Source organism: Augochlora pura, chromosome 10, assembly GCF_028453695.1.
Source record: "Augochlora pura isolate Apur16 chromosome 10, APUR_v2.2.1, whole genome shotgun sequence".
In the NCBI taxonomy this organism is placed as follows: Eukaryota; Metazoa; Arthropoda; class Insecta; order Hymenoptera; family Halictidae; genus Augochlora; species Augochlora pura.
In genome coordinates, this window is record NC_135781.1 from 18,639,844 (window position 1) to 18,664,282 (window position 24,439).

A 24,439-nucleotide genomic window follows, 5' to 3' on the forward strand; every position below is an offset into this window, starting at 1 on the left:
AGGTTGTCTCACTTTAAGGACAATTTAAGGAACAGTTATTTGGCGGTCACCCTTGGGAAGTTGGTTAACAGTGCCATCGCTGGTCCTTGGGCAATGGTGTTGGTTTTCATTTTCAATAAATGTAAATGTTATTTGCCAAAGGCAAATATTTAATATTATATAAATAACGTAAATAAGACTCACAAGAAGGTGAGAGTATGCAATGCAAGAAGCTGAGTAGGATTTACAAACCGATTAATTTGTAGGCGCAAAACGTGTAATGTTAAACTATTTCAAAACCTGGTTTGCTGTTTTACTAGGAAGAGAGATATCTTTGAGGCGGGGCACGAAACAAAAATAGTTGGGAAACACTGATCTAGATAAACGGTCGGTATCATTATTACCAAAAGATCTTATCTTTATTTGCTCGTACATTCGTCAGTAACGGCAATAGCACACATGAGGTCATATCGGTACGAAAAGTTGCGACACGATCAGTTGCACGAAGTATGCATACGCTTATTTTGTGACCAAAAATGTTTACGGTCAATATAATTTTTCCATTAAATTAACTGTTAGCGTTGGTTGTTGTCATAAAATTTCAGTGCAAGAATCACTTTTCATATCTCATGTATACAAGGTGTTTATTTTATACTGTAAATTGAAGTATCATTCTTTCTGCGTATATTAAAAAACGTAACAAGACAACTTTGTTTAGTTCAAAGCTACGAATATTATGATTCATGTTTTTTCCTCTCGGAGTAATTGTTTTCAAGTATTGAAAACCATCCCCATATTTCTTACATATTAACCCCCATTTTTTATAACGCGGCATCATGGACTTTCAGAACAAATTCAACGATATCCGATACTATGATCTTGAAATAACCTTGAAGAAAAAATGTAGTAATTTTGTTTCCCGTAAAATGGGTTAAACAAGTATCGTATTCAAGCTGCGACTTTCTTCGGTTCTGCGATGATAAATCATGAAGAGGCATTTCAATTCCATTCCAGGTTATTTCAAGACGATAATGTCAGACGTCGTTGAATTCGTCACGATGTGCATCATAGCGCTGCGTTATAAAATATAGGGGTTGATGAGCACAAAATAGCGATGATCTTTAATACTACATAAAGAGTTCCTGACTCTTAACTCTGAGAACTAAACAAAGTTGTACCGACACACTTTTTTATAATAATTATACAAGACTATTTATCAAAATAAATAAATCACGATTTCTTTAAGTACACTTTCAATCAATGTAAGTTCGAGAGCATTATTCTTATCCTATTTCGGACAGATTAATGTATCGATTGTAATATTTAAAGTAACAAACCACTCATATTCTTTTAAAGAGACTATGGTTATCTTACAAATCCTTTTCACCTTCATATTTGTTCAAATCATGATACTCTAATTGAGTTTAATTGCATTACTGCAAAGGTACTCTATAAAAATTGTTATCAGATTGAGATATACTTTTTCTTTCCGCTCAGAAATTGTGAATATCTGGGCAGAGTTATATTTTCATAGAAAAGTTTCGTAGAATTACAGTTTAATAAGAATTACCAGAAAGTAAATCACGATTTATTTTCTGTACCAATGTATCATTTAATATGCCAAATCAAAACTATTCTAAAACCTATGTCAACCATAATTTCATCCGTCATCATTTTATAATGTCTAGAGCTTAATTATTACTCACCACTGTCAGTTTATTAATTACCTTACTATTCTTCCACAAACATAAACTTCCAATAATTACAAATAAATAATAATAATTAATATTATTATAATTAAATAATCAAGTCAAGTAATGTTCATAATTTCAGATAGGAGTATCTGTTCTTCTTAAATTCGTAAAGTTCATTTGTTCAAATATTGCGACAGTTCACGTAACACAACCCACATTTTTTTCATTTACAGTTCGTCAGTGTTACGAACGAATGTTCACCTACCACGTGTTCTATTCTGCACAGATTGTGTAAAAAGATTTATGGTGGTAGTCATGCATGAACGCCGGTGCATCGATGTCTATCGAAAACATGACGAACACGAAAAAAAAACAATAGACTACCTGAACGAGACCCGTAGAATGCAAAATGATCTTCCATCCGAAACCGCAGTTGCCACTCAAGTTGTTATTCGAAATCCAGTGTTTCTCAAGCTTCGTTCCGTTATAGTTATCTCCCTCTGCATCTCCTTCATTTAATGTATGTTGATTTCAATCGTTAGTTTCTGATCTAACAGAATACTATCGTTCACGAGGGAATAATGAAGCGTGCATGGGAATACGTGATAATTGTTTTGCCGCACAAAATGCTTTTGTTATCATTTGCAGTGCATGGGAGTGTGTGATCGCCGCTTTGCTCGGAAAGTAATATTGCTTTGGATGTGAGCAACATCTCCCGGATTGAATTACTGATTATTTTTAAATATTTAATACTAAGTTTACGGAGTAGCGAAGGGACGATTTTATATAATCGAAGATGACCAAGATATTGTACGATTAAATGCCGACAGGAATAACAAAAAATTACTTGCTCAGACTTTAGCGATTTTCATCAGCTATGATGCGTACATTTTGATGTGCTAAAACAAAAACAAATTTACTGAATAAATTCTCCATAGGTGTAGATTTAGGATCTCATTAATCGTAAATTGAAAAGCCTGTAAACTTAGTGTTAACATGACTTTTTATTATTAGTAGATTGCGAATTTTACATATTTTTGACAATAACAAGCTGATGCAATATCAAATAGAAGAATTGAAACAATTTAAAAATTATTAAAGGAAGAATTCGGTATCCAGCTTCATTTTGCGCAAATATTCGCAATCTAATTTCGAGTAATTAAAATAATCCTTCTTTAAAAAAAGTTAAAAAGTTAAAATAAAGCAATTGTAGAATGAATATTTCAAATGAAACAAATACACCTTACAACCAAAAATGTTGAACAATATCTAACGCACAAAAGCTTCAAAAGTTTTCATGAAATTAATTTATTATTACACTTTAGTATGTGAGACCACTGTGTTAAGGTTACCTTTTAAGTTAATCCACAAAAATGTAAATCTACATAAAGATCTACTTGTCACTAATCCATGAACTTATAGCCTAATTTTAAAGTAGGTTCGCAGAATCGAAGACTTATTGTCGAATGATTCTGCTAAAACTACTTTCCAATTAATTGCATGCTACACAAACATAGTAACAAAAATGACACCGACCCTTTATGACCAACAATATTGAATTCGTAATGTTTCGATTATTAATATTAATCGTTTTTCTCTTTGCCTGTAAGTTTTCTGATTTATGATTCGTACATACGTCTACAAACAGAAATTCTAATAGCTGAACAAATCGATTAGCGATTTTTAGAAATAATAGAAGCAATCGAGAATATCTCTCTGTAACAATGTTAGACCAATTTATATGTATGTACGTATCAATGGTTTGCTGTTTCGACTACGCCGGTTAGCAGGTCAGGAAAACGCATCACTGTTCACCATCATGTTGCACTTTTTTTGCAACATGGAGACAGGAAAACACAGTGCTCAAAACAATTAGAGATGCAGCAGCTGTGGCTGTTCACACGGCATACAATTTCTAGATGCAATCATCGTTTAATTTTCATCGAATAATTGCCTTGAGTCCAAACTTATCTAGAGTTCTACAAATAACATATGAATCTATGTCTTTGCTTTATTGACGCAATCAGCCACTTGCAATAGCAATTCCGTAAGTTTTATGTCAAGACCTATTCTCAGTTTTCTTACCTTTTATGTGTTCCAGTTGACAAATAGCTAAATTTCCGTAAATTTCCACTTTATTTGTAACTAGACTGCGGATTTACATGAAAATTCATCCAAAGGAAGCTATAACCAAAACGATTTATTATTTGAATCGACGAATATTAAGTCTGACACTGTGACTAAGACTATTATCCGAACATTTATCTCACTTTGCTTATCTTGAATAAACAAGATCTTAACAAAAATGAGTGGATTAAATTAGAGTAGTAAAAACATTAAAAAAATTATGAAATATTATTATAACCTCCACAATTGATTGAAGTTAATGGAAAGAGAAATCTCTCTGCTTTAATTTTACACAAGAATCACAATTTCTTTATATTGAATAACGACATGGACATTATTGCAAAAGTAATAATTTTCCAAAAATTGAACTTGATAACTTAACTTTTTTTAAGATGTCAGAGTGATTATTAAATAATGCCTAAACAAATTTCTGCAAGAATTTCAATTGTTTGAAGTGAAAAACAAACAAAACGTGATGTTTTTCAACTTGTTTTATCTGAGCTTAGAACGAAAATTTTAACAATACTTTTTCTATTAGGTTATGCAATTTTAAATGTCGAGATTCTTATTTGCAAGAGAAATTTTTTATCGAAACCGTAAAACAAAAAGTTATCAAAATTAATGGATGAAGTATAAAATGAAATCATTAGAAGAGTGTATCGATATGAACACATTTCTTGCAACAGCTTTTTTTAAAAACTACATTTTTCTTTGCAAACCATACATAAACATTTTGATTTGCATAAATATCCGCAGTCCACATATAAGTATGATATCTATGAAATGAATTCTTTAATTTTTCGTTATAGACTCAGACAAAAAAACGTCATTCGTTTTATTTATTGCAGTTGCAACCAATTGTAATCTCTAATTTGTTACAAAAATTCCTTTATTCATTATCTAGTAAACTAGTCAGTTTTGCATCTGAAACAAGTTCTAGTCATTTGACCAAGTTTTAAAAAGTTGGTGCATTTTAAAAGGTGTCCGAATATAATCATTACTGTATTCTAATAATAACGAATGGATCAAATACAAAATAACAAAAACGTTTAAACAGTTTGAAAATATTATCGTATTCTCCTGTCAACTCATTAAAATTGTTAAGAAAAGAAGTAAATGTCTACGTAGTTCGTGCAACTTGCACTTAATGAGAACAATTTTAATTTTGCATAAGAATCCGCAGTTTAGTCGTTACACGGCTTTTATAAATATAAAACTATTTGCATTGGAGCACAAGATTGTGTAGAGAAACTATGAAATCGCTATTGTTGAGCGACATAGGCAATTTCAAACGTGGACGCAAGTATTAACACTGTTTCGTAGCGAACACAGCAGCCAACCGATCGAGAAAATAGGCGCACTGCTCGCCGGTGCATGTAACAGTTTCGAAAGTTGGGACATGAAGGGTCGCAATTACCGGAAGGTCGGGCCCGACCGTGCCCCGGTCAAGTTTGAGAAACCCTGCCCGGACCCGGCAAAGCACGACAGTGTCGATTTGCATAGAATGTGGCGTTGCAAAATTCGTGGCGGTGCTAGCCGCAAGCCCAGTTCCGTACGGCATGGTAGAAGCAATAACGCAGTGCTCGTCTCTACAGGAACCGATCGTTATCGAGAAAGCAGACGAAGAGGAGGCAGCGACGATTTGCCAGCCGAGCCCGCCAGTCGAACACGAAGAGCACGAGGAAAAGGAAGCGGCGATGAACGGGAAGATCATCGAGGCTTTCGAGCCACCGCCGCGAAAGCTGATCGAGGAGTCAATCGACGCGCACGATGCACCTGAGACCACCGAGGCCGCGAACATCCCTGCGGCCGAACGGCCGACGACCTTGAACCTCGGCAACCAAGAAATCGGCATGCTGAACACGATCGACATCCTCAGTCCGATGTCTCCCATCTCCAAGCAGGTAACCGATCATCCTCTTTGCCGCCAATTTCTCGGATCCCACGACGTTTCTCGATGCTTTGCACTTTCCAAACGATTTTCATCACTTTCACAACATCGCCACATCTCAGAATATGACAGAGTTCTAACATGATAATTCGCTTCGATGAGTTCTTATGCAGACACCTTGTCTATCGACAGTTTTCTGATAATTATTGGAACATTTTTATCAACCGCTGAGTATTTCGTAAGAAATTATTCAAGTTTTGTTCACGATCCATTTTTCCGTGACGAGTACGCTTGTAAAAAAACAGAGTAATTTTGTCCAAATTAAATGAAAATGACTTGAATTGTACAATCTTTAAGTTCGCTATTACTTTAAAAGGCATACTATTGGTAATTTTGTTATCTGAGCCTGTAATAGAAATGTAGTCTAATCAAAAGTCGTTGAAAATTGGGATCTTCGCGATGTTTAATTGTTCATATCTCATAATAACGTCTACTGATTTTGATGAAATTTGCAGCATGCATGTAATTTAGAAAAATATTCGAAACGTGTCGTTTAAATTTTTATGAGTTCAGATATAAGAATTAAAAAACGCGGTTTTCATGTTTTTTTATATTCCAACCTATTGCAACTTTTTAAAAATTTTCTAAACGTTGCTTCCTAAACTAGTGTTTTAACGTCGAAGAAAATACAGGTCAATTTGATCAACCTTGAGAAAAGTTAATCTGTTTTCAAAGGTGTTCATTAATGCAAGTCTGTATATGCTTTGATATACTTTATTAAATTATATATTGTATAAAAGTGTTGTGCATAACATATACAGTACAATTAGAATAACTTAATCACTTAATCACACAAAAATTGCAATAGTTAACTGGTTAAGATCGAAGACGAACAGTTGGAAGTTTTATAAAAAGTTTCTCAAAAGCGACAACAATCTTGTATATAATTCACTGAATTATTTGAACGAATATAATTCAACAATCTCTTCTGGAATTGATAAGTTTGAAATTGCAAGACCTGTCCATAATATTCTGGTAAATAAAGTGTTAGTAATATAGTGTAACAATTGGTTCTGGAATTGTTATAAAAAACACTAATCCTACCAAGAAGTAACTAATGTGTGTTATGTTACAACAACGAAAATATTTATTTATATCTTTCGCTATTTTCATCTCCATCCCCCAAAAAAATCATCCATTTCCTATGAAAGAGTCTTTACAATTTCAGCGTCCGTAAAACAAAAAATGTGAAACCTGTCATTTTGACCAACTGAGTGAGCTTAGTGTTAAAAACCTCGTTAATAATAAATAAAGTATTGAATTGTGAAAAACGATCCACATTTGCCCTTCTTAAGTATTGTGTGTCATTTCGCATCGTAGCTTTTGGGATAGACTAATACATATTTACTTATTGTGCCAGCTATACTCCGCGTGTGTTTTAAATAAACATGATTCAATACTGATTGTGGCTGTGAATCATATACGATACACTGGACTGTGAAGTGATAACCATGTGTATACGAGTGCATGAACTGTTTCATATCAGTTTTTCATTAAAGTTAACGAATTTTGTTTTCTAATTTAATTTTTTAATTCTATTGAATCTGATAAAATAAACAACAGTGATTTGGATAAATTTTTAATATACAATCTAATCTTAATAAATTTTTATTATTTTGAATTAGAAACGGCTTCTTAACAGTATATTCAACGATCTGTAATTGATTACTACGACAAACAATTTAAATTTCTTCGCACGAACAAGGTCTGACCCCCTGGAATACATTGTGACAACTTCTAAATTCGTTTCTAAATTGTGCATGACACCGGTTATACTTTCTGCGAAGAAGACAGTTAACATTTGTTCTGTCAGCGATACCAGTAATTAGTGGTTACGGCATCTTTCTGAACATTTTACCGTAAGCGTCTCGTGACTATCTTTTATCTTCTGCTTGCCTTCTATCATTGTGGATTTAACATTTTTTTACAAATAGAATCGTTTGACGATATTCTATAAAAATCTGATAACAAGTGTGTAAAATTAGATGATGAACGGAAAACATTTAAAATAAATAACTTTCAGTTTAACTTCTCCACCTACGTGGAAACAAACTTCGTTATATAACACTGTGCTACATAATTTGTTGTTGTGCGTAGCACTATGAAACGCAATCGTGGAATGAAACACAGACAGTTTTTTTTTCTTCTAATATTCAAGTAGGCTGCAAACGTCAGGTATCTGATTTCTACTAATTAAACTTCCTTTGAGAACTTCGGCTAGTGAAAGTGCAAAGCATTGTTCTATAATTAATCGGGTTTGCAAGAAATGCAATTTAATTAATTTAATAAGACCTGCGGCGTAGAAACCTTCAGAATTTAAACAAAGGCTGAATTATTTATTCAGGGGAAACGAAACTGCATTTTGGCTGTTTTCCGATCTTTCGAAGTAACAAGAAACCTTTACCGTGGCGAAAGTTGCATAAATTGAACCATTTAAATGTTATTAACAACAAATGTTATTATATTTTCTTTGTTAGCAATTGTAACTTTCTACTTTTTTATTTTTACTTTGTTAGCAAGCATAATATTAATTTTTACTTTGACAACAACTACGATCATTATTTTATTTTGTTGACAACTGTAACAAGTGTTTTCATTTCTAGGAATAGTTCTAATATTGTAAATTTTCTTAAAAATTTAGTAGAATACCGCAAAGTTAATGAACGTTGCTTTGGACGCAGCATCTATAATTTGAGAATCTAAAAATCCATGTTCGCATAAACGTCTGACGTATTAAACGACTTAGTTCTTACAGAATGGTAGCTGTCTGTAATAAACAGTAACCATAACAGTCTTTTATAGGCAATAGCGTGTTTATCTCTGCCCATTTACTTAAAACCACTAGAATTCTAACTAATTGGTTTTCGTCTACTACAGATCTTACCGCTGAACCTCTCCAGCGACGAAGAGATTGTTACCGGTCTGGCATTTCCCCTTGGACCACCTACCAGTGTAGAACCTCCAAAGGAGAAACCACCGCCACCACCCGTAGACGTCAGTGATGAAGAGAGTCTTCCCATAGAACCCCTGAAGAGATTAAACTCTACCCGCAGAATTAAGAAAGAATTACGCACGAGACGCTCCGATTTTCTTGGAATCGAAGGGGTAAGTGATTATCTGTTCATTACGAAAACACGACTCGTATTAATCCTTTGACACTCGAGTGGTGACACGGTGGCACCACTAAAATTGTCCTGTCACCTTCTAAAATAATATTTATAGCAACAATATTTAATTTCAGAAAAATTGTTAAAAATGAAACTGTTGTAAATATAAAACGCACCTCGTTGCTTAAAATGGAAATACTGTACACCAGAAAAATTATTTCAGATTTACAGTTTAAATAGCTACGAGTGCAAAGAGTTAACTTCTGCTATACGCTTGGAGTATGCGACGAAAATAAATCGAATTGTTTCTCGCGCATTAAAAGGAACAAATTAGAATATTCGTAACGATTTCTATAACCGAATACATGCAACAATGACAAGATTACGAGAAGTTAAAAACGAGGAAAAATTCTTTGTTAGAGACTCTATTGTATTCCACACAGGATCAAAATTTTACTAAATTTTCCTAAAAATCTTATGGTGCTGAATTTTAATAAGCCCAAGTAGCTGTGAATGTACAAAACCCGTAGTATTCTAATAACTATTATAAAATATAACTGATCGAGTTTTAAGAAAGTAGTGTACTGTATAAAATAGTTTGAGTTGCGCGATCTCTATAATTTTTAACAACCATTGGGTAGTTGTTTTTATCGATTCATGAGAAGAAAGAAAATGTCGTAAAGCTGTCCCATTTCCTGAATCATACATGTATTGAATTATAGGGAATGATACGACGATAGAAGTCGAAAAAATGATAAAAACGTGCAAAATATTTATTTTCCGATAAGCAGGAACACAGATTAATGTGATTACTGTAGAAGTAGTATCTAGTTCAGTGTAGAATTTATGCTCTATGTTTTCCGCGAGAAAAATCGACATTGTCGACACTCTATTCCGCTTGTTTTCTTCGTTTGTCGTTTCTTCTCACGCGTTTCCACCGTTTCGACAACTTTCACTCGTTTCTGGAAGCCAATGTGCTCCATAGTAATGTACTTCGCGTTGGTACACCCGCGTTTAGCGTTGCGAAAGATGGTATCGTCGCCGTAACATCGTTTAATGATATTAATTGGAGCACGTGAATGGGTTTACGTAACGCACACCAACAGTCGCGCACGTCGGGACGATGAACAGAATGAAATTTGTAATTTCCTTGTCGGCAACGCTATTTACAAAAAAAAAATGTAGATTTTAAACGACTAAAACTGTCCACGAGAGGAACTTTGTTTCTAATCAGAAATTAATATATAAAAAGGTGTTGGTTTCTTTTACATCCAGCAAGACATCAATGCCGAAAAGTTGACAGATAAAATTAGAGAAAGTCATAAATAATTTCTGTTCTAATATGTCAATTTGATTTATCAGTAAAATAATTAGTATAGCATGTCCTATCGGGAAACGATAAATGCATCGATAAAATTTATTCTCAGAATTCTTTTTATGAAACCATCTGAAATAGGATCTACAGTGAGGATAGGATTTGTACGATTAGATATTGAATAATCGTAAATATCTACTTTAACACTTCCATATAAAACCATAAAATGTATTTTTACTCTCAAGGCTGGTTCTGACATAATCATTAAATTGGCAAGCTATTTACTACTAAACGATTTTACAGGGAGTAAAATCAGGGAGTGTCTGAACTGTGGCGCAGTTGATCTTTCAAGATCATTGATACTGAATATTAATATCAACCCGTCGTGAATAAACACATTTTTTGCACCTTACGTTAAATTTTATTTTGAACAAAAAGACCCACTTTGCTTAGAAAGCGTTAACGTTGATAACTTATTGCAAGCCATAATGCATCATTATCTACGTATTCGTCATCATTCAGAGTAACTTTTTCGAGCCAACGCAACGATATCTTGAATTCTGATGAACTGAATTAAAATAATATGCCCCGATAGGTGTAGCTTATATGACTGGTCATAACAGAATTTATATCTATATAGTCGATTAAATCTTGTAGAATATACAAGACAGTACAAGAGGTTGAATAAAGAAAAAAGTTACCAACTTACTTACGGTCCAATCTAATGATCTAGTCATGTCTAAACTGCTTTTAGACTTTCTGCGATCATCTTTTATGTCGCGTTAAGCTAACCGCCTTTCAAGCAATCGTTCTCATCTTGCAGGTGAACGACGACGATCTTGAGCGTGAGTTAACCCTGACGAAGCCGCCGGACATGGCGGCAATCCTAGCTGAAGAGAGACGCGTCGAACAACTGCATCGTCGCTCGTACGACACGGACAGCAACTACGAGCAAGATTCTAGCCACGAGAGAGACTCCGGGGTCGAGTTGGGCCACGCCGAAGACTGGTCGAAGCAGCCGGTCAGCCCGGACATGTCGCAGCACAGTCGGCAAAGCAGCGAGCCATTTGGCGCCAGCGTGACCTCGTCCGAGGAGGACGAAATCTCGAAGAAGGAGCGTGAGATCATCGAGGTCCTCGAGAAAGAGGAACAGTGGCGGTACGGCAACAATTGCGAGATGAACAGGTAGGAATTCACCGTGGCAATTGCAATAGTCAGTGGAGGGTTTAGGGTCCTTCTTATCTATCGGTTCGGTTCAACGTCGCTTCTTCTTTGGACATCGGCTGCATTGACAATCTATTCTTCAGTCTAGTCGGGGATTAGTGCGTTGCGGTTCTCGAAATTCCGTTATTGGGCTTTCTGGTTTTCTAATTTACCACCAGGTATCAAAGGTATATTGTACTCTACTCGGATTCACATTTATTTACACGGTGTACCACACTCCTCTGGGCTATCTCAGGTGACAACACCTGTTCGAGTGTTACTCGGCGAAGACGTTTCTCTGTTATAATATCGTTGGCACGTCTGCGGGAACCAAGGTGACGGTTTCGGAAGCTCCTAAGTCTGTATGTTAATAACAGCAAGTTTAGTTCTGTGTGTTCGATCACGAATGTGTCATAGGAAGTAGCGCGCCGATAAACTGTGCGTTCAAATTCGAGTCGGTAGAGTCCTCGAGCTCGTGAATACTTCTAGATTGACGCCCGCGACTATTCCGACGACACATCTCTACTCTATCTTTAAGCGTGTTTTGTATGTATATAGAAATATATAGATAATATAAAAGTTATATTGAATCTGTATGTCGAGAATCAATGTACAAAAACGGTTATGAATAAAATAAATACACTTTTACTTTGAACACTGATGGTCCTTTCCTACCGCTTCTACTATCACTATCGCTGCTCGCTGCGTTGCTCCTCTGGTATCGGTCGTCACCCATCTTTCCCGGTTCACCACACGCTAGCCTGTGTACATAATGACAAACAGACAAAAACAAACGATGGTAGTTAGCCGTGGTTTAGTCGAGTAATCGAGACATTCATCACGAAACAGTGACTTGGGGGAGAAATTGGCGCACAAGCTGCGCAAGCTTGAGGAAGAGAAGATGCAGCTGGAACGAGAACGGGCCCAGGAAGCGGTTCTTCGCCGGCAGGAAGAGACCATGCGCAAGAACGAGGACAATATTCGCAAGCAGGAGGAAGCGTTGCGTAAACAGCAAGAGGAAACCGCCAGGCAGCAGGAAGCGACGCGTGCCGAGACAGAGGCGAAGCGTGCTGAAGAGAAGAAGCAGGAAGAAGAGCTGAGGGCGCAGGCCGAACAGCTCAGGATCCAAAATGAGATCGAGGAGGAAAGAAGGGTCGCCGATGCTCGCCGCAAAGAAGAGAAACGCATCAGGGCTATGGAAAGTCAAATCCGGGAGCAAGAGGTCAGTTCCATTTTCTTTTCATTGCTTGCTTGCGATTGGTTTGTTTACGGGTACGATATTCTCTCTTTATACACAGGGTGGCTGAGACATCGCGGTACAGTCAGCCAAGATATGATTCTACATGTAAAAATAAGGCGAAACAGAAGATAATGATTTTCGAGAAAAAAAGGTTGATAAAATGATAATATTGAATAGGAATCACGTGGTGTATCCGACCATAACATGGTCATTCTACTTCTCGCCATACCATAAGCTATACAAACCGAATGGATTTTCAAACTTATTTTTCTCGAAAACGCAGTCTTTTATCGACTTATTTCTCCATGTAAAATCATTCCCTGGCCGTCAGTACCATGATTTTTCAACTGCCTCCCCTTTGTATACATATATAATGGAAATCAAATTTCGATCATTCTTAGATAAAGTTGATTTTTATCGTTACAAAGATGTACCTGTTTGTTCTTCAAGGGTATTTGATTATTTTCTTTCGTTTTGTATTTCACAAGTAATCATTCGAGTAAACGTATTATCATTTTTCCAGTGCTTGATACTATTACAACTGCAGATTTTAATGCAGAATAGAATGCGTTTGTGTTAATTACAAGATATTAATACACGTTTATTAACAAACTCCAAATATTTTCATTATTTTGCATTTAATCTGACTTTTGTTATAAATATGTAAAATCCACAATCTCGGAATTACAAAAGTTATTTATGCAATATAAGACCAATAAATTCAGAGTAAAAAAACAATACAGAGTTTGAACAATTGTTTGTGACTTAGAAGGGATCATCCTCAATTTATTTTTTTTATTTTTTGGGGTGAAAATATTGGACTATCTGTCATATCATTGCTATAATTCGTAAACTGTAGAAGATAGGAAAAAGGCTTCCAACAAAAGTTACTTCTTTCATCTAAATATATCGTATGATATACGATTTATTAATTGCTTAAGTAATCGATAAAAGTTATACGTAAATAATCGATATTTTTTGTAATTCTTCTACTTAAAAGAATTAACGTAATGCATACATGTATGTATGCTCTATATTCCCGGTTTCAAAATTTTTTTGAATTTACTGGATGAGGATCATCCCTTGTCAAATTGTCACGAATTTATAAAGTGGAGTCCTCGATTTACGTTAGTCCCATATTGACGTGCGATGTTTTGTTGTTGTTTTATTGAAGTTTGAGTGGAAAGTGTTTCCTTGGTATTACGATAATTAAAGGTACATAATAGAAAGTCCACGCCCAATTTGGATTTTGCGATGTCGGATTTTTAGCGAAATCGGCCATGCTTCTGTACGCAAAATTGTTGCACAAACATAGCATGCACTAGATACATGCACACGAGGCACGACCTTCGATTGTGCAATCTGTTTAATCTAGAGGAAAGCAACCAAATACGGAATAATAGCCTAATACGGTATAGCGCGATTTCGCAGAATCGAACAAATAAATATCTGTTAACCTGCTTTAGGCTGCTTTACTCGTTCACTTCGACACCGTACACGTCCACATTACAGTCGAACAAATACTAGTGGCGCGATAACAACATTTTGTTTTACTACTGCTTCAAAAGTTTTCATAACGCAGTGTTTTATATTCAAGTATGTAATTATGGCACATAGTCGTTTTTTCTTTGTTTTGTAAATGTTTGTAAATAACGAATGTATAAAGTGATTTTGTAACCATAAAGCCATAATAAATGTAAAAAATAGAAATACTTTCCATTCCAAATGCGATAAAGTGACAACAAAAATCGTACACTATTGAGTCGTTGTAAACGGTAACGTTAAATAAATTGTACACAAACTGTAGATATATTCAAAACCCTAAATCCGTGTTTAATCCTAATTCTCCTACGAAGAGAGAATACTATACCTGAACGAAAGTATTTGTTTATAGAAGTTTGTTTCGTGCTAAATGTACAGCGTTGCACACACTTTTTATTTCGCTTGTTCACTAATTCAAGCTATACAGTGTGTAAATCACATTTGATGTCATTAAAAATTATGTAAATGGAGCATCAGTTTTCTTTTCAAGCACAGATTTAAAAATGTCATTTAAGGAAAATCATTTGCGTTTACTTGTACGGAGACCAAATAACTGTATATGTAGTTTAATATGCCACAATTCTCTCGTCGATTAAAAGGTACTACAGCTTTTTTTACTAAAGTTACCTAATCGAAGGTTTAAAATGTCTTAATTCGATTTGAAATTAGTTTGGAAGCGTTTAATGCCGGTGACTACAAAGCAACGGTATATTAGCATATCTAATTGCTAGAAGTGAAATTACAGCAATAAGTAGTAAGAAGATTAAAGTTTCGTCAGGAATTTTTGTGTCGAGCAGTGCTTGCATGTAATTTTAGTCGCGCTAACAAGCATTCTGAACTGCATGTTGTAAAACGAGACTTGTTGCACAGTAAAAAGTTAACGGGCGATTCGTTGATAATTATTCGCAGAACACGACATTGGTTGGTGCTGGGTTGAACGACGAAGAAGACGAGTTTGCTTCTGGGGTAAGGGAACATCATTTTAAACCATTTTTGTTTCGTATGTCGCGGCTTGCTTCTAACAAAAGCAGCTATCGATTTGAGAATCCAGAGATCATTCAAATTTCAACAGATATTTCGTTTTTGAACGTCTGAAGAACGATAAATTGTGAAGTGTACATAACGATAGTATAAAAGACTACCGCTTGCTTAGCCTAACAAAAGAACGTGTAATATTAAATATTCTATATTGTTCGAGCAGGAAGTGCTCAGAGTGGAAAGAGAGTTGCTACAATTGGAGCAGGAAGAATTGAAGCGACAACGCAATAATTTGGCGTACCGTGAACAGAAGCAACTGAAACTAGCCGAGCAGTTGCAGGAACAATGGAAATCTTTACAGGACGTTGCGCACAGTTCCGCGAATAATATACAGCAGTACAAGAATCAGCCACCGGTGAATTATAGGTCATCGATGCCGAATCTTCAGCTGCAAGACGTGCAACGAAGAAGACCACCGCCCCCACCGATACCACCGGCAAAGCCATTGCGTTTGATAGAGCACAGACAAAGGGATGTCACTATTAGGTAATCGCATTACTGTTATTTATTACTAGACTACAGATGTCATGCATTTACGACGGGGCGACTGGACACATACAAGACAGAAAAACATTTAACGCTAAAACTATCGAACTTTAATTCATATTGTTTCATAACAATGGCAAGTTTGTATTTACGTAAACTAGTAACATTAAATTAGTATTTCTACGATAATATCTATGCAGCGTGACCCAAATGTTACTCACAATCGGGAAATAAGGGATTATTGGGGTAATTTGGAGTAACTTTTTCCTTAGCGAAAATACAACCCGTGGCTTTGTTTACGAATTATTAACGAAAAACACTGACCAATGAAAAGCAAGCTCGACTGCCGCGAGGCGATCTCATCTCTCATTGGTCACTGTTTTTTTGTTAATAACTCGTAAACAAAGCCATGGATTACATTTGTGCTAAGGAAAAAGTTACTTCAAGTGACCTTAGGAACTCCTCATTTCTCGATTGTGAGTAACTTTTGGGACATCTTGTATAATTATATATGATTCTTGTTACATACTTGAATAATTAAGTTTGTTTAATTTTTCAAAGATTTCTATAATACCAGAAATTCTAATGTTAAAGAATTTGAAAATACTGTTGCACAATTCTCTAACAATTAGTACGGATAATCTGTCTGTTTCACAAAAAACCACAGTTACTTAATCTTTTCTTTAAACTTACAATTTTTTTCGACAAATAGTTTCGCTGTTGCCATATCATCGCTTGTTTCTGCAACAGTTTTCATCGTTATAACAAATCTTCATATAAGATTAATATTTTCATAAATCGAAACTTAGAAACGGAAGTTGAATTGAGATTTATTCTTTCTTTTATCAATTTTGCAGTCAATATTTATAAATTCCTATAATGTATTTTACAGTCTTGTAACGTCGTCGAACGAAAATTGATTCGTTGACAAATACGCAGTACTGTAAAATCGTTGTAATTTAAGAAACAGTTTATATACTTGACGAAGAAGATAGCCACGATGTTCCCCACCTACCGAAACAGGGCAGGGTTATGTCAGTGCTTAAACAATCCATCCGCAGCAGGAAATGCAAATTAGAAGTAGAACACGCGTACCAGCATTGATCGTGTCACACAATTTCCTGCTATAGCTTTCCGCTTTGTTGCGCTTGGTGTAACATTTTCTGGCTAGGTGACGCGTGGTGTTTCGATGCCTGTGGTCTTCAGTTGCAATTTGCTCATTCTTACTGGCAGCAGAATTTTGAACCCATTGCGGACTATACGTTTCATTTCTGTCTATTGTTGACTGCAGTGTCATTTGTACAATAAATATTTATACAGTTATCTATTTATTGTTTAAAATCATTGTTTTGTTCAGTGTTCGAATACATATCATATAGAACAATACATTTAATAAACAGAAGTACACTTACCAACAAAAATAAAAATACTTCGTATATCGTAAACATTTTAATCAAATTTAACATTTTCAGGGAGAAATATACCTCTTATTAAATTAATCTAAAATATAACGAAGTATATAACACGCTCCTTATATTGCAATATTGTTCTATTTAGTGTATGTGGCAAATGTAAAAAATACAAAATTAAAATATCATAAAAAATAACAAAACTTAAAAATTAAAATATTACAAAAAATAAAATTAATATTTTAGTGTATACGGTACAAATCTGTAAGAAGGTTTACTACTACAACCAAGAATATGCATTCGTATAACATGTTTCGTATCGTTTGTTGATAAGTGTACATATTAAGTTTACGAAAAGAACATGAATATTTGTCTAAGTAACAAATTATTCAATATGGAATATATAAATACAACGTGATATTTCGGGGCCTCTTATGATCCTATCTAAATTTACAGCAAATGATTATAAGCTACGCATTAATGTGATTTAAATATATAGATGTTAGTGAATGTTACTGACTGTTAAGATTGCCATACTGAACGTCCACAATGCGTCAAGAATAGACCACTGCAAACAATATCATTGTACCTCGGATATTTTAATATCAACGTCTGGAAAGTTTGATTCAATAATGACAAATGGTGATTTGTGAATATGAACAGGAACAGCAGAATTCCATCTGCGGATTCGATTCCGCAACAAGTGGACGCGTCTTTGCGGCATAGTACATCGGTCACAACACTATCGAGCCATGCTGGTCAACAGATGAGCAGGCAAACGCTGCAGGCACTTAGTGCAGTACCACGACCACGAATCGTTCAGAGTGACCAATGGGTTCAGCGAAGGAAGAGCGATGTGCCACGTGGGGCCCACGACTTGAATTACCAACACTGGCTCATCCAGGTGAGAATTTGATTTTTGTACATAACAGGACAGAGTTTAAGTTACAAGAAGAGGTTACGATCATTGCATCAACGATTTTAATTAGACTTATACTCATATATCCAGAGCGAAAATAATCCGAACAATTTACAATTTTCTTTGTAACAGAGATACTTGACAATTAAGTTTTAGGATATTTATAAATATTAGATTAATATAAATATATGATAGTAACTAGGACAGAAAAAGTGATGAAGTGATAGATTCTTAAGCCTCTAGTGGTTCAAATCTTGGCAGATTAATATTTTGTTAATTTTTATTTTTTAGTACATTTTTTCTATCCTTAATTTCGAGATATTCGTTAAATTTTTTACCTTCTTACATATTTTCTTCTTTCATTAACTTTATTTCTATAATTTGATCGCAATCATCATTGCAACTGCTGCTATACGTTGTAAAAGCAAAGAAAGCAAAGAAACAAAATATTGTAAGAAATTATCTCTTTATCACCTTTGCTACTATAGCTAATGCAATATGTTTCTATTATTTGTGAAAATCTTGAAAGATATTCAAAAATATTTTCTTATATAATGAGTAATGACGAAAGTTGTAAAATATGAGTCGACATATTTTTTCTATACATTTATCAGAAAGAATCTGATCATAATTAAAATCAGGTAGAAAGATTTACAAATAAAAGCATGCAACGTTTTGAAGAATAGTTGAATAGTAAAATTAGTTAAAGCTATTTGCCCTAGACTTTTACCAGTTAGCTGTTGCAATCTTTTTGAAAAGCGTGTAAGTTAGTTAATTTAACAAAAAAATATTAAAAGTTATAATATCGGTTAGCATTGTTGAAATAACGATTATATTCGCAAAAAACAGCTAACTAGTTAATAGTACGCCAAGTTTCATACTGTTGCAAAAAGAAAGTTTAAAGACACATCTTAGAAGAGTACTCGTAAATGACATTATTATTCGCGTATGTTAATAACGTAATAAAGTATATTGCTGACGCTGTAATGTTACGTCGCAGGAAGCGGAACAGAGGAGGATTAGCGAGAAAAATCAGCGATCACCAGCGCGGAAATCTCAGATGCATGTAACAGGAACGTCCGTTCCGTATGCTATGGCTCCGATGAGGACGGATAGCAAACCATTACCGGACTCCATTATACAAACTCTTACGCAGAGAGTGCAGAATAGAGCGCAGGAGAAGCCACTTCCACCAAGAAGAAGGTAAATAACGAAATCTTTGCAATGCGACAAAAATTTCTACACCACAATACTTTTTTCTGATGTGCAGTGGAACGTCCGTTATATGAATGCCCCTTATGTGAACGGCCATTATGCGAATATTCTCTTATATGAATGATCTCTTATTGGAACATTCTGTTGTATGTATGAACTGCGTATTTCTTATTAGAATGCCGTATTTAAACGCACAAAAATTGCTATGGTTACAAGAAGGAAGGCCGAATGTAACATGTTTCAACATTTAAGATATTATCGCTACAAGTGCTGATCACTAATTCTTTTAATTGGTAGCGTCTCTAAGTTCTTCATGTTGTAAGCTTATTGGATTTGTTTCTGTGGTCTTTACTGATAAATATGTAAATTCTATATTTTACACCAAAAATTTATTCGCAATGTTTCAGTATATTATTTTGAATATTATTGAGTATTATTGAATTTTATATGTAGAGTTACCTAGAAGCAAAATAAATTAAATTCATTTTACTCCATTTTGTTTCAAATATTCAATCAAATTGGGTGCTAGCAGCTTGTACTGTTCTTTGAACAGCATTTAGTTAATTAGTTTGGCTAATCTATGCTCTACTTGTTTCGTGATCATTTAGAAACGGGTTGCACAGATATATTAAATGATAAATGTATACAAAAGTTTTAACTTGCAATGTTTGCTGTTAGAAGAAAACGCAAACTTTATAATTAAAGAATTCGCATATCCCAATTTTACAAAATTATACAAGTTTGCATCAATATTTATATAATTTAACTGAATCCCAACTGAGTTTAATGTATTCTAATACAGTCTTAATGCATCAATTTTTATTTATTTTCAGGCTAGAACATAGCGCCAGTCACGAACATCTTACCGCCTTGCAGCATCAATCGCCACAACACGCTCTTCAACAACAAAAACCAGCACAACCACCACCAATTAATCCCGAAAATCAAGAAAAAATGTTGAGCGTTAGCGGGAAGAAGAAATGTTCTCATTGCGGGGACGAATTGGGTACGAAACAAATTATCTAACAAACAATAGTGTTTATTATAATTAAAAGAATGCACGTAAACCGAATTCAAATATTTTTTAAAGATGCACTTTACAGTAAAAATTCGATTTCATTAGCAGATTGAAAATTTGAATATAAATCTTCACATAATTGTTACTAAAATTTTAATATAAATTTATTTGTAACAAATTTTTGTCTAATACGCAATTACATAATCAAAAGAAATAATATTTAAATGTATATTCTTTTTATTATAATCAGGTCGAGGCGCAGCAATGATCATCGAAAGTTTGCGGCTATTTTACCACATGGAATGTTTCAAATGCTGTGTGTGTCATGTGCGACTTGGTGACGGACTTATGGGAACAGATGTGCGCGTTCGAAATCACAAGCTCCACTGCCATAACTGCTACTCCAGTGACGACGGTATCTACATTTAGTATACACTATTAATATACAAAATTGATTAAGAAATCAAAATATTTTTGTTTTCCAAAACACTTGGAAACTTCACCAAAAATGAAAATAACTTAAACATTCCTTTAAGAAATAAGTGAATAACGCTAACTATGTTAAAATCAAATACAGAAAATTTAAATTAGTCATGGAATGGTATTCTAGGACCTCATGTGAACTATTATATTTCAAAATGTAAACACGAGGTTTCTTTAATTTATTTCGAAAATTTGAATTCAGTAATGATAAGTTTCATTCGTAGTCTAAAGGAAAGGGTACCATTGCAGGATTATTTGGGTCAATATTACAAGTGAAGTGAGCACCTACTAAACTTCATTACTCAAAACTCACGCCATACATGTTTCAATTCACAAATTAATATTTTCGTACACCCACTTGATAGTTTACTAACTATTCCTATTTGTATAATACAACAAAGCTTTAAATTAAATAATGTTTAACAAGTATACTATCAACAACTCTGATACGAGTGGCATCTTGGACTAGCTTTTAACGGCTGCATTAACTTAAATGTTTCTTACACATGATCAAATTCAAAATCAATTCATTAATACGCTTACTAATATTATTCAAATGTTCTAATTTATCCACGACTATTCTGAGGTCATTGGCAAAGCAAACCATAAAATATAAAAATTGATCTAATGACAAACGTCTTAAAATTGTTAACAATATTAGTATAAACGTCATCTGACTGTTCCAGGTGTCAAGTTCAGTTGCGTGTGAGACCCGGGAATAGGACTACGCCGACTAACTTGAATATAGCATTGTCGGGCTATATTTTATAAGTGATAGTCGACGATTAAACTGTCGGTAACGCGCAACCGCGACACACCAACAACTTCTCTCATTCTGTAAATAAACTCTGACGGACGAAACGAACAAGAGAAACGAGCACACTGCTCCGTTTCCGGCTGTGTTCCTTCCGTATACAGCAATTCGACCGCGGAGCCTCGTGATTTCAAATGTAACACACCGGTTTGTTTTCATCGGCTAAACGTAGAACGTACCAAGAACGTGTAAATAAACGTGTATTTATGTAATTAGCGTTAAAGATAGGGAATCAATGGAGCGACGTATTACAAGGCAGCCATCGCTGTCCGTTGGAAAACGATTTAGAGTAATATCGGCATGAGTTTATTGTACATTTTTGTATCATAGTTATCCCGTGGTATTTATGAGAGATCCCAGATGCGTGACAGCTATAATTACAAAAACCTTCTCTAGCCCTACCACCCACACACTCGTCCTTTTTCTCATCCATCTTGCTATATCTTGTTCTTCCTTCCCACGAAGCTTCACTACGAATGCTTGGCAATTAGTAAACTCTTTTATCAATTGGACGATCGTTTCTTTCTCTATGAAGGTCGTTTAGATTTCTAGTTGACTATTGCATAAAGTACAGTGACTAACTGTAACTGCATACCAAGATACGATTTCGTCTTTTATTTCTTGTCTCGAATGGCCAACGCGGGTCCGTTGTCGCGTTGGAAATTACTTACCTATTGTGAAATATTGTATGATACGGTCTCGTGTTATTACAACATGTAATTTTATATTATCGAGAATAAATGTTTATTATAGCGACTGTGAGTTTATTCTTTCCACCAATATATGTATGTATATCTTTACAGCTGGTCTTCATTCCTCATCTACGAACAATCTATAGAAGACACCGTCGTTTTCCTGTGCAAATTTTCAAAATGTAAGAAAACGTGTAAACTGATAAAATTTAACAGAATTTCGATTTCTTTTTTACACTTAGTAATCATTCAGTTTAAAGATACTTTCCTTGAAGTTCAATATTTGTCGGGTGACGTATAAAAATGAGAATTTCTATATAGAAAAAACTAGTATTGTATGGTTCGTTTATTCTCAATAGTGAACTACAGATTTTATGAATTTATGGAACAGAATAAGTAATTGTAATCTCGAGCAATATACAGGTTGAAAATATTTACCACTAATACTAGTACTACCAGTATTAACTACTTCCAGATTATTAAAATCATTAAAGGAGGATATGAATTTGTATTTAGATCTCCCTTCCTATAATCAGTACTATCAATTTTGTTTTCTCCTAAAGATCCGTAGTCTTCTCATCAACCTGAATAATCTTACTACTAAAACGAGAATGAAATAAAATACATAAGAAGAATTTTTAACCCAAATCAACTGTCTATAATCTCCACTAATTAAGCCTGATTTTATACAAGACCTTTTCGGTATTTTTGGCAAAAGGAAAGAAAATCAAATTTTGACAAGATTAAAAAACAGCATAAATTGACTTAAATGTAAAGTACACATACATGTTGAGACAGATATATCCATAAAGATTTTTCAGAAAATGCAACAAAGAAAGCTGTCTCTTCTCTGAGAATGCAGCAAGTTTGTAAGGACAGCCGAGTTGCAAATAATTTCTAAGCAACAAAATGGAGTAAGGGGCGTCGTTAAACTCTCGGCCAGGATAGTGTAAACAAATAGAGCGTAATGCTCGCAGACACGGGAGCCGGGTATCCGTTCCGCCGCACCCTACTTCCTTGAAAGCAATTAATTCTAGGTCGCGTTGCATAATCGTGAAAACCAGCGTCGAAGGGAGACGGAATCGGTAGCCGAGTGCTGCGTCGTGGTCCGTCAAGCGGAATTGAATTACCTACCACTTCTCGGCTAGCTTTATCAGTTTCAGTAATTCGAGCAACGTCCCTCTATTAATAGGTGTGCGTCGCGTGAGTCTGTAGACAACCGAGTATACTTGTATGAAGGTGCAACGAAACTAAGCGAATCCCTGTCACCAGTTTCCGCTATCTTCATGCAGCCGACGTTATGTTTTCGAGTCGTGTTACAGAGACGGACTCGGTTACAAGAATTCGCTGAACATATGGCTCTAGCTGTTGTGGAAACTGATTCCTGGATTAATTCTAGTTTACAGTTCCACGTTCACGAGATGTCTAGGTCAGCTTGATCCTTGCGCCAGTCATCAAAGTGTAGAAATAATTTTATAACTATGACCCATTAAGCGTTTTATTTACATATTGTTTAATTTGTCGTTTTTATAAACATTTTGTTCTACCTTGAACTTTATTTAATGTATGATATGAATATAATGTAAGTACAAGTAAAATAATTCGAGTGATCTTCATATAATATAAATATGATATAAGGCCATGAAAAAAATATGAAATGTAGATATTTCACAGATAGGGTAAATATTTCAAATTCGTTTTGTAAACTTTTATATTACAATATATTTAAACTTTATTTAAACTTTTATTATACAATAAATTTGTGTGACGGAATCCATAGAATGAACATTCAAAATGACCCTGCGATATTTTTAGAATGTAAACAATTGTTATTGGCAATATACTGATTACGCATGAAAAATTATCAATTCGATATCGGTAATAAGGAAACGTACTGAATCTACACACACCGATTTTGATGAAAGTTGCATGAGAGCGTCCAGAAAAATATTTCTCGTTACTGTTGACGCCTACCCACGTTGATCGAGTGAAAACAACCTTTAGCCATTCACCATCGTGGACATATAAGGAAAACTAGCTGCGCTTAAACAATAACTATAGTATATTTATTATATAATAATAAATAATACTAAATAATTTTTTATATTTTCTATTATAATACCTCATAATTATATTTATATAATACGAATTAGTTTATTTCAAAGAATGTTCAGTATTATAATAATGTTATAGTAACTAGCATTATA

General features: G+C 34.6%; 1 protein-coding gene across 6 annotated transcripts in view; it reads left to right on the plus strand.

Moving 5' to 3' along the window:
- Smash (smallish) overlaps window positions 1-22,296 on the plus strand; it is a 324,377-nt gene extending 302,081 nt beyond the window's left edge. For 5 of the 6 annotated variants that reach the window (XM_078191775.1, XM_078191780.1, XM_078191777.1 and 2 more), the window contains 11 exons: window positions 5,396-5,704; window positions 8,629-8,856; window positions 10,997-11,358; window positions 12,226-12,598; window positions 15,068-15,124; window positions 15,360-15,682; window positions 17,755-17,995; window positions 19,011-19,213; window positions 20,059-20,231; window positions 20,494-20,658; window positions 21,413-22,296. In XM_078191775.1, the coding sequence (XP_078047901.1) occupies window positions 5,396-5,704; window positions 8,629-8,856; window positions 10,997-11,358; window positions 12,226-12,598; window positions 15,068-15,124; window positions 15,360-15,682; window positions 17,755-17,995; window positions 19,011-19,213; window positions 20,059-20,231; window positions 20,494-20,658; window positions 21,413-21,435 (2,457 nt within the window). In that variant the 3' untranslated portion in view covers window positions 21,436-22,296. The remainder of the gene's footprint in view (window positions 1-5,395; window positions 5,705-8,628; window positions 8,857-10,996; window positions 11,359-12,225; window positions 12,599-15,067; window positions 15,125-15,359; window positions 15,683-17,754; window positions 17,996-19,010; window positions 19,214-20,058; window positions 20,232-20,493; window positions 20,659-21,412) is intronic. The other variant, XM_078191779.1, reaches the window with a different exon arrangement.
- Window positions 22,297-24,439: the final 2,143 nt, after the last annotated feature.